At 36.8% G+C, this 10,886-nt stretch overlaps 2 protein-coding genes across 3 annotated transcripts; one reads left to right on the forward strand and one right to left on the reverse strand.

Moving 5' to 3' along the window:
- Positions 1-3,289: 3,289 nt before the first annotated feature.
- LOC107046915 (b(0,+)-type amino acid transporter 1) lies at positions 3,290-8,673 on the forward strand. The gene is made up of 4 exons (XM_015269641.1): positions 3,290-3,424; positions 5,896-6,562; positions 7,065-7,699; positions 8,381-8,673. Exons 1-4 carry the CDS (start codon positions 3,325-3,327, stop codon positions 8,446-8,448), a joined length of 1,470 nt encoding a protein of 489 aa, XP_015125127.1. The 5' UTR covers positions 3,290-3,324; the 3' UTR covers positions 8,449-8,673.
- LOC107046921 (sorting nexin-16) lies at positions 8,491-10,743 on the reverse strand. Of its 2 annotated transcripts, none has more exons than XM_015269649.2 (5): positions 10,492-10,743; positions 10,071-10,378; positions 9,055-9,363; positions 8,834-8,961; positions 8,491-8,758 (listed from the first exon to the last, which is right to left on the reverse strand). In XM_015269649.2, the coding sequence occupies exons 2-5, from the start codon at positions 10,359-10,361 to the stop codon at positions 8,713-8,715; spliced, it is 774 nt and encodes a 257-aa protein (XP_015125135.1). In that variant the 5' UTR covers positions 10,362-10,378; positions 10,492-10,743; the 3' UTR covers positions 8,491-8,712. The 2 variants fall into 2 exon arrangements, with proteins under 2 accessions (XP_015125135.1, XP_015125133.1); XM_015269647.2 differs by having other exon boundaries at positions 10,071-10,401; positions 10,492-10,741.
- Positions 10,744-10,886: the final 143 nt, after the last annotated feature.

Here is a 10,886-nt window from a genome sequence, read left to right on the forward strand (position 1 = left end):
AAGTTGAATTTAACTTCACAACATCGAAAATTCGGATGACGCTGTGACGGAAATTTCCAGAAATTTCTGACAGTACATGAAAAGTACTGTAGTCTAGGTAGTGTAAGGTATTGAGAGCATTTTTATTTTAAATTAAGGAATAAATTTGCGGCGGATAAATTTATGGCAGATGAACAGAAAAATTCATGGGGTTTTGATAAAAAAGTAAAAAAAGATTTTTTTTCCGATTTTTCAGTGATTTTTTTCGGGAATAATTTCGATTAATTTTTTAATGTTGATAATTATTCAGGTAGTACACTCGAGGTCATAACTAACATGATCATCTTCTAGAGCAGTATAATTTACATACTTGAAACCTATTAAGAATTGTCTGGGAATGACTCCACTGGTAAAATACGCTATTGAATAATTTTTTTTTCAGTGTAAGGCTTTCTCCAAAAATTACTCTAATTTTTTTGTACTTTTAAAAATAATATATTTTCGAACGGTTGAAGAGGAAAAATCAAGGAAGACCTCCAGAGTTCAATTTAAAGAATAATTACAAAATTTTGTTGAAATAAATACGGATTTTAACGAAAAAAATTACGAAACGATAGTTTATGACACTGTGGGGAACTCTTTCCCCCGTAGCAGCTGTTCCATCGATTTTTCAAGCCGTCATTCCCATTTGATACAGTCACCATAAAGTGGTGAAGACGTGGGACACCATACCTTGGACAATCGTTCGGTTAATTTTTCGTTAATTAAATCGTTCGTCGGTAATTAGTAGTGAAGTTAAATCCATTGGTAGATCTGGCGCCACTTTGCTGAATTATAATTCAGATAAAGTCAATTACGTATTTCTTCCTTTATTTGATTGAGGAAGCCGTGGATTTTTCACGCTGTCACACTTGCGCAATTAACTTTTTCAACTCTAAATTTACGCAGTTGCGACTATTGGATAAGCGATACCGAAAGAACAAATAATTGTTCAACGATAATTTTTCTATTCTAAAAAACTCAAAGGTGTCATCATCCTCCACTATTTCATCACCTTAACGGGCTTCAAAAGAAATTATGAAACATTTTAGGTGTTCAATTTTGACAGAACGTAGAATAATCCTTGTACATTTCAGTGATTTATTTGACTCTCCTATTGAAAACATCTCTTGAAAGATAAAAATTATTCCGGACAACAATTCTTAAACATTCACGTACACAAAAATTTTCCAAACAATATTAACGAATTTGCTAGAAAATTGTATTGGATTTCTATTGAACTTTCTATTAATTTTTGACCGATTCTACTGAAGAATTCCGCAGCTTACCTGAGCGTGTTTTTTCAACAGGAATATTCAATGTTTACTGAAGAAATTCACCAGCTCAAATTTTCTACTCAATAAAACGCTCTAATGAAGACGTGTTCATTCCATTCAATAAATCGATCATTCACATTTTTAATTAATCGACTAAAAGGTGTGTTGAAACTTCACTGGAGTGTATTTTGGTACATTCTATTATAGATTTCATGTAATGGCATTTTTTTTCAATAAAACATGGAAAATAGAAAATAATCTATAGAAAAATTCAATAGAATTCGATTTTTTCAAACGACTTATTTTATTGAAATGTTTTCTACGCAAAATCCGTGGCTCAAATTTTCTACGTCTTTTATTCAATTTTTTTAAAAATGAAAAGAAGAGAAAATAGACCGAAAAAAATTCCTGTGGAGAATGTCTCAATAGAAAAAGTCGTATAGAAAGATGAAATTCTACTGAATTTTTCTACACACAAAAAAACCTAAACGTAAAATAACGTTTAAGAATTCCTCTTTTATGATTTCTCTAGCCTATTTTTGAAGCTTAAAGCTGAAGCGTAAATTACGCTCAAAATTGTCGTAAATTACTATTACATGATTTACGATTTCGTATTCATAAATTGCGACGATTTTTTTGTACTTTATATTTATTATCCATAATTAACGACGAAGAAAAAAAAAGTCATGTGAAGCGTAAAATACGATGTTTTTTTCATAAATTACTCACAAGTTAATCGTAGCACACGGTTCTATTAAGATTGCAATTTACGTTGTCATTTTAACCGTGAAATACGCCTTTATGAAGCCTCAATTCCTATTTTTATGACAGAAAAGAACCACCGCACATCATATTGGTGTTAACTGTAAATGGCGCTCAGCAAACCATAAATTACACTTACCAAAGCGTAATTTACATGTAGGTTTTTCTGTGAGCATAAAATCATTTCAATTGCACATTATCTAAAAAAAGCGCGCAGTAAAGCTGCGGAATCCGCAATACAGTGGCCGAAAGAGTTTTTTCGTGCGTGTTCACTCATTAAAAAATCTACCATTGATATTTCAAATTAATCCATCAGCAGGTGTGTTGAAACTCCACTGGAGTCTATTTTAGCACACCTTATTATAGATCCTTTCATGTAATTAGGGAAATAGTCCATGAGCGAGTGAACTCCATCGACCGTGTTCACTCGATTTCCCAATTAATCCCAATTATCTCCGAACACGATCGCCACAACGAGATAAAAGAAACAGACACCACAAATGAGAGATCAATAAAATTTCTGCTGCTCTGATTTTCGATTAAACTCCATTTAATCAGTCATTCTTCGATGATCGATGTTATCAATAGTCACAGCTATCTATTATCGCCCAATCAGTCACTGCTATCTAATCCAAAATTTCAGAGATAATAAACCAATGATAAACTTTCTCCAACAATGACATCGTAATTGTTCCCAGTCCTCAGTGATAGACTACTGCCTGCAGCGTGGAAAATCGTTCCGACTCTATTGCGTTTACAGAAAAACTCAATGGAATTATAAATAAATCGAAAAGTGACGCATACGAAAGATCAACACTCAAGCGCGTCGCGGAGACTACCCGAGGCGGGGCGAAATAATTTCTCGGGGCTTCTTCGTTTTTTTTCACTCGTCTTTCATTGATTAAGATTTAGCGAAGATAGAAAACAGCACTCGAATGGCCACAAAGAGCGGCGGTAATCGTGTCATAGCTTATCGGCGATGTTGCTCTGTTGATGCTACCGTTCTGAAACCAACTGTGGTAGGAATATCGTGTGTCCGTTGGATTAACAATCTGGAATCAGTCTCGCACAGGGACCGGCACCGATAACAGCACATTTTTTTATTTCGTACAATTCATGTAATTTCCGCCAGTACCTCGCGATTACGCTGCTACAAAATCACTTGACTTCTCTCGTGTTCGTTTTCCACTTTTTCGGTGGATATTTAAAAATTCGAATTAGTTTAGGCCGATCGGCGCGGTGTGTTGCATTGTGTTATTTGAAAAAAATGGCAGAGATGAAGCCGGAAAAGTCGGAGAAGAAAGTCGAACTCAAGCGAGAACTGGGATTATTCAGCGCTGTTAATTTCATTCTCGCTGTTATGATAGGTAAACAGTAACATAAAATCATTGGTGGTGAAAAAAATTATTGGAGAATGAGGAAATTGACTATCTTTTCTTCGTCACAATTTTGATTGAATATTTATAAAGTCTTAGAGTACGTCAACTTCTTTATGATTCAAGAGAATAAATTATGGTTGACTGTGACGTGGATGAGGAATTGTGAAAATTATGGAACTGTTACGAATTGAATTAATCATTTTTTGGGTAATCATATTATACTGGTGAAAATTTTTGATTGAAGGTTTTGGAGATTTGTTGGAAATTTTCATCGTGTGACAGTTGTTATCAAGTGACGGGAATTTCAAGGAATTTCATGATTGAGGTTTCGTAATTTGATGAAAACATCAATGAAAATTGATGAAAATTTTGAAAATTCATATGAATATATTCTCGTATTATTAGTTAACTTCAAATTCTGTAGTTTTTTCACGGAATATTCATGTTTTTACTGAAGATTTTAATTAGGGGAGGAAATCTTTCCTTCCTGCTGCTCAAAAATTTCAAATTTCATTATTTTCGTCACCTAAAATCGAATTCAATCTCGCTCTCCCAAAAGTTACTACCAAACTGTTCGTGAAATTTCAAATTTTTGTAAAGTATCTTTGATACTTACCGCAATTGAAAAAAAATCCATTAAAATTCCGTACATTGTTTAAACTCATCATAAAGTTTTTGCTTTGAAAGTTATTATCAAGTGACTGAAATTTCTAGGAATTTAATTATCGACAATTCATAACTGGATGAAAAAATGAATGGGAACTGTGAATTTTTATTCAAATATTCAATGAAAATTAATGGGCATTTTAAAATCAGATGAAAGTACTCTCGTACTATTATTTAATTGCGAATTATGGGGAATTTTGTACCGAATATTCATGTTGTGATTGAAAATTCAAATTAGTGGGGGAATTTATCTCTCTCTGCCGCTGAACAATTTGAAATTTCATGATTTTTTCCGCCCTAAATCGAATTCAATCTCGCGCCCCTAAAAATTATTACAAAACTGTCCACGAAATTTCAATTTCTTGTCAAATACCTTTGAAGCAAGGGAAAAAAATTCTTCAAAATTCCCCGCATTGTTCAAATCAATCATAAAGTTTTCGGTTCTCCTCAATTTATCTCAATCTTCAATAAACCCACCTCCTCGCCATATCTTCCCACGCGTGTTAACTGGCGAGATAATGACCCCTTATCTCGCCCAGTAACCTACCCATCTCCTTGCCCTACTATTCATTGATGATTCAAAACTCAATAGAACCAAATTAAAGTCGCTCTACCTCTTCGACGCGCTGCGCTATGGATTTAGATATTTTCATTTCTTCAATACTCCAACTAGATTCCAGGAGACAAATTTCACACCCAATTATAATTATCCGTATTATATTTTGTAAAATTCAATTATTCCATTTATTTCATAAACAAATTTATTTGAATAATTTTTTTCTAATTTTCTTCTCACAAATAAATAATGGAATTTGCTTACAAGACGGGTGATCATTGTCTGAGGTGTCAATAAATGTATCCACTTTTCCACATTTACTGAAAAAAAAATTGCATTTTAGCCTTTAGTCGTACCCGGAGAGGCCAGATTTCACTCAGCTTGATAATATTTACCCCGTAGTCTGGTCACCAAACGCGACCCTGCGATTGGTCACCTCCGCGGGGATTCCCCGCCGTGTTTTTAGGCTGTAGCGTTGCCGAATTCGCTCTACACTGCCCGGGCGCGTTTAGCGAGTTTCCGGCAACGTCGCGTCACCGGCAGTTTCATTTAACATGGGAAAAAATAATTCATCTCTTCGAAATAATTCGTTTTCTTTAGGAATTTTGGGGAAATATGTTGTTCTAAAAACTACCATAATTTATTAGCCCCTTGAATTGACAAAGTCAATTTTTTTTTCAATTTGTTCGGTTAGCCAGTCAATTGTAGGGTGAACAATCTGCGGTTAAAGTGTCGCAGTTGTTATTCGTAATTATTTAAACACCTAAACATTAGGGGCAGATGTCTAAAAAAAAGGAAGAAATTAATTGTCAGTGAAAATTTTGATTCTGATATACGGGTTAAACCCATTTTAAAATTATTTCAACATTCTTCCTTAAAAAACCAAAAGGATCATTAACTTAAGGATGTTTAGCTATTGTCGGTAAATTGTCGGTAAAATTTAGGGTACCCGAGCAAGAAGAGGAAATATTTGAATGATTCAATCCCCTATAAGCGCATTTTAGCGCATGCATGTGTTGCATTGTGTCTATTTCATTTCTAAATAATGAACATGGGTTGGTGCATTGAAGTTAGTATCAAAATCACGGGAATATCTTCATCTCCCAGTTTAAAAAAAAAAAAATTTTTCAAGTACTTGCGATTTTGGATACATATCCTTAAAAAAACTTACAATTCCGAATCGACTCGACTTTAAATTAATCGTAGAACTCCTTTAACCGTCCGAACTTGTCCGAAGGTTCCGGAATATTCGTTTCCCCGACGAGTGCCCTGGAGCGTTCAGGTTCCGTGGGGTTCTGCCTGATAGTCTGGACATCCTCTGGAATCCTCTCTCTCCTCGGCGCCCTAGTCTTCGCCGAGCTGAGCACAGTGGTGCCCCGTTCTGGGGCAGAATACGCCTACTTCATCGAGGCCTACGGCCCCCTGCACCGCTACTTCGGGAATTTACCGGCGTTCATCTGCTCGTGGGTCTACGTCGTCATCCTGAGGCCGGCTGAAGTGGCCGTGATAATCCTGACCTTCGCTGAGTACAGCATCCAGCCCTTCCACGAGATGCTCCCGAAAGGCATCACTCCGGAGACCATGAGCACCGTCAAGAAACTCATCGCTCTCCTCGCCCTGGGACTCATCACCTACATCAACCTGACGAGTGTCAAGCTCTTCGTGAAGGTCCAGAACGTCTTCGTGGTGTGCAAAGTCCTAGCTTGCCTCATCGTCATAGGAGGAGGGGTTTACTGGCTGGCGATGGGGAACACAGAACTCCTGAAGGAGCCCTTCAAAGGGACAACCAACTCCCCTGGGGACATCGCCCTGGCGTTCTACAGCGGCCTCTGGGCCTATGACGGCTGGTCCTCAGCAGCTGTTGTCACAGAGGAGGTCAAGAGGCCCGAGGTGAACATTCTCAGGTAGGAATGTAACGGACAACGCTGACCGGTCAATCTACCGTCATTTTAAAAGGAAATTACATGTCACTGAGCGAAGGACAATTACTGGGAATTTTTCTCCGTGTGTGAAGACCTAACAGCCTTCGGATACATCAAATTATTCATTTCCAATTTTCTCCCTATTGGCTTTATTTCCCAATATTATTCAAAAACGCTCTTTGACTCCAGGGCTATGCAAATCTGAGTAGCAATTGGGGATCATTTCAGATTATCAAAATGTGAATGTTTTCCCGGAATTGAATTTTACAGATTTAGTGATAATGATAATTAAGAAAAAGTCCTACGAAACTTTTCTGATTTTTTTCCAATCTTCCAATTTCATACTGAGGTAATATTCACTAAATTTTCGATTTCCGGTTCGGGTTATTCATGGATTTATTCAAATTTCCGGAAAAATTCTTGAAGAAAATGTTTGACTTGCCGCATGTAAAAAATAACCGTCACTTTGCATCCCCATTCTCAGGAGCATTGCCATCGCCGTTCCCATCATCACAGTTCTCTACGTCTCCATGAATCTGATGTACATGTCTGCCCTGTCCATCCCCGAAATGATAGAAGCCCCAGCTGTGGCGGTTTCGTGGGCTGAAAGGGTCCTCCCCGGGTGGCTGGGGGTGACCATCCCCCTTGGAGTCGCCATCTCCACCTTCGGGTGTGCTCTGAGCCTGCAGTTTAGCGTCTCCAGGCTCTGCTACGTGGCGGGGCGCGAGGGACACGTCCCCAGGGTTTTTAGTTTCATTCACGTCACCAAGATGACTCCTGCCGCTGCAGTCGTTTTTCAGGGATTCCTCGCTTTTGCTTGTGTTCTTGCTGGGGATATCACGACCCTCATTGAATTCGCTACGTTCTTGATCTGGATATTTTATGGACTTGCCATGGGCGCACTTCTCATCATGAGGAGGAGCAAACCCGAGGCTAACAGACCCTACAGGGTGCCCACTGTCATCGTTTGGCTTGTTCTACTGCTCGCGGTGTTCCTTGCCGTTGTGCCTATTGTGGCCGAACCCTCGTGGAAGTATCTTTTTGCGCTGCTGTTCATTCTCGCCGGAGTCGCGATCTATCACTCGTATGTTTTTAAGAAGAGGAGCAGTCGGATTACACGTGAGTTTACTTTGTGGAATTTTTTAAAGAGGGACTTTTGACTCAATTTCATTTGTTAAAATGAACTTTTTGGGTTTATTGCTCAGTTTGATTGGGTTTTATTGAGGGATTTGTTACTGAGTTCTGGACATGAGAAAAGTCAAAGGTTTTATTTAGCCTATGTCTTTGTGGAGTGTGAGAAAATTGCTGGTGACATTTTAAATTAAAATCTTGAAGTTTTTGGAAATTACTATGCTATTCAAAATTTTAGGGAAAATCAATGCAAACTGTGACTTTCAGTTCGATTATTCTATGAAACTTGATAAAAATGAAAAATTTTGATCGATATATTCTGGAATTTTTTGTTTATTGAGAATTCAGCGTAATTTGGCAGTGAATATTCATGTTTCTATTGTTTTCAATGTTCAATCTATTGGATATTTAATTATCACAATGAGTTTGAGGATTCAACCTGTGATTAAAATATCAATCATCACTTGAAATAGAGAATTCAATTTTGATTTATTCCCAAGATAAATAAGGAATTCCATAAACAACTGGATGTTAAATTGAATTTAAATTCACAGCATCGAAAATTAAAATGCAGTTATCACTTAAATTTTAAAAAAATTATAACATTCAATCTGTAAAACGTGTAAACTTATGTGAATGGATAAAAATCAAATAATGATCTTTTTTCAGGTAAATTCACATACATCACTCAGATTCTGTGCCTCGTCGTAGCTCCAGAATCGGTAAACGAAGACTGATGATAATTTTAATGATAGGAAAATATCAACTAGAACTATAAATAAGTTTAAACAATTTTTTATCAAAATTACGCAACACCTTGTTTACAACAATAACGGAGATATGTATCAGATACTATAATTTTTGTATATATATATAGAAGAATGTGAATGTGAATGCCGTTTGCCAGCTCGAAGTACGAAATGTGATGTTTGTAAAAATATAATTGAGTCTTTTCTATATAATATCAATGACATTTTCTTTCTCAAGAAAATATTTTTCACTCAGAGATTGTCCAAGGCACCGCATTTTGAACACTGCTGCTTCTCACTGTGCACATAAAGGGGATGAAAAAAATTATTTCATCATTTAAGAATTAGTTAAGTGCAAATAATGCAGACTCACGTCATTATTCGATGGAGTTTGTTTCTAAGTTCATTGGAAATATTGCGTTCAGCTGCCAATGCTGCATCCCTCTCCCTCAGTTGCTGCCTCAAGTGATAAATTGTGTCCTCTAGAGCCTCAAAAATTGCCTAGGGGGTCAACAAAACCAATGAAATATCTTTTTATCGATCAAGGAACGTTAATTATTCGTTATTTTAATTTTTAATGGAATGAACTCTTACACGTGCTTCCTCAGCAGTGTCAGACAACGCTGGTGGCTCATCGAGACAGAAAAACTCTCGAACACTCTTGTTGCTGATCAGTACTGCAGTCCCAAGAAGATTATTAACAAACACCTGGAGTCCTCGAATCCTCTCCTCGAGGAAACTCGGTGCAAAGTTGTCTCCAATCCATTTCTTTCGGGGTAAAGATAAATGGGCTATTGGGAGTTTCTGCCTTCGTAATTGCGATAATAATCGTACAAAGTCCGTGTATCTGCGGAAGACGAACCAGCAATCGCCGTTTTTCAACTCGACTCGCAGTTTATACACCTGAAACAGTAGAATTACGTAACATGACATTTTTGTTGAACGTGGAGTTACCTTGATGACGAATGAGTTTGGATGAGAATTAAAAAACAATTCTCTGTGGCAGGAGTTTCTGTATGTTTCCTTCTAAATTCACTCGTTATTAAGACGAATGAAGAATTTACAAAATCGACTCGATGTAGGTATTAATTTATTTTTTTTAAAACAACATCGAAAGACATTTTTTGCAATTGATGAAATTCTCTAGAAAAAATATTAGATGACCTTTCTCGCTAAATTCAAATTATCAGATAAATGAATAGAATTAAATTAATTAATAGAATGTAAAAAACTATCTTCTCTATCAATTAATTCTTATTAATTCGCATTTCTATATCTAAAAAACAAATGGTTTAAAAGGAAAAAATGAAGATTTTTTAGCTGATAAAATTCTTAACAAAAAAGATCTAATCACCTTTCTCATTAAATCCGCACGTCATTAACAAGAATCAACAATTTAAAACATCCTAAACATTCGTTCATTTTTACTAATTGCACATTTATTTCGAAAACAAGCAACATTAGAGGAAAACATCAAAGACATTTTTTGTAGCCCATGAAACTCTCTACAAAAAATACCTTGTGACATTTTTTTCTAAACCGACTCTTTATCGAGATAATTTAAAGGCGTACAAGAATTCCATAAATTCTATGAAATTTCCACCACTCACTGTAAATCTAGCTCGTTCCTCCATGACTTCATACCCAACAATGGGTATTCTCAGGTCATCGGGGGTGACAGGAGTGGAAACCCCATCAGGAAGCCCAAGATTATTATTTGGTGATCCATTATCTGTGTAATCATAACTCTGCACAGTGAATGATTGGGATCTGCCAGATTCATCGGAGTCTGGACTATCGAGTATTCTCCTGGCACCTGCCTGATTGTGAGAACCCCTTGCTTTACTAATAGCCAGTGTAACCTCACTGATGCAACCCTCACCAGTGTCAGAGTTGGACATTTTTCATCAACAAACAACTACCAAACAATCATGCGTCAGACTAAACAAAAAATAAACGGGGTAAATCAGAGAAAATAGGTGACAGGTGGACAGTCGAATCAACAATCCACTGATTATCAACAATACGTACTTTTTATTGCACCTCAATTGTTCGGTCGGTGAATGGAACATTAATGAAGTTATTTTCATTCCAATTATTCAGTTGAAGACGACAGAGTGAACACTGAGTGAAAAATTACGGTTTGGTCGTGTTAATTGGGACTTATTAAATAAGAAAAAGGGGAAAATAATAGGACTGGGATGTTGACATGAGCAGAACATGACAGAAATGATCACGTGGTGGAGCGGGAGCCAATGGGGGGAGTACTCCGACAACTTCAAGTTTACGTTTGCGAACTGCGCTATGGAGCGCCTTTCTTCGTTATTATTTTTACGTGAATGCAATGGCTTTTAGGTGTGTACAAAAAAAGAGTTGAAACCGCTGTGGATAAGGAAAATATTCCCAGCATTTTCGGAATTCGGCCG

This window comes from Diachasma alloeum, unplaced genomic scaffold, assembly GCF_001412515.2.
Source record: "Diachasma alloeum isolate Michigan unplaced genomic scaffold, Dall2.0 Dall_scaffold_00183, whole genome shotgun sequence".
In the NCBI taxonomy this organism is placed as follows: Eukaryota; Metazoa; Arthropoda; class Insecta; order Hymenoptera; family Braconidae; genus Diachasma; species Diachasma alloeum.

Excerpts from the sequence above, each read along its gene's own strand:
- LOC107046915 (XM_015269641.1), top strand. The coding sequence starts at position 3,325 with ATGGCAGAGATGAAGCCGGAAAAGTCGGAGAAGAAAGTCGAACTCAAG. Across the intron at positions 3,425-5,895 it reads CATTCTCGCTGTTATGATAG|GTTCCGGAATATTCGTTTCC; the intron begins GTAAACAGTAAC and ends ACTTGTCCGAAG. Across the intron at positions 6,563-7,064 it reads CCCGAGGTGAACATTCTCAG|GAGCATTGCCATCGCCGTTC; the intron begins GTAGGAATGTAA and ends CCCCATTCTCAG.
- LOC107046921 (XM_015269649.2), bottom strand. The coding sequence starts at position 10,361 with ATGTCCAACTCTGACACTGGTGAGGGTTGCATCAGTGAGGTTACACTG. Across the intron at positions 9,364-10,070 it reads AGGAACGAGCTAGATTTACA|GTGTATAAACTGCGAGTCGA; the intron begins GTGAGTGGTGGA and ends CTACTGTTTCAG. Across the intron at positions 8,962-9,054 it reads ACACTGCTGAGGAAGCACGT|GCAATTTTTGAGGCTCTAGA; the intron begins GTAAGAGTTCAT and ends TTGACCCCCTAG.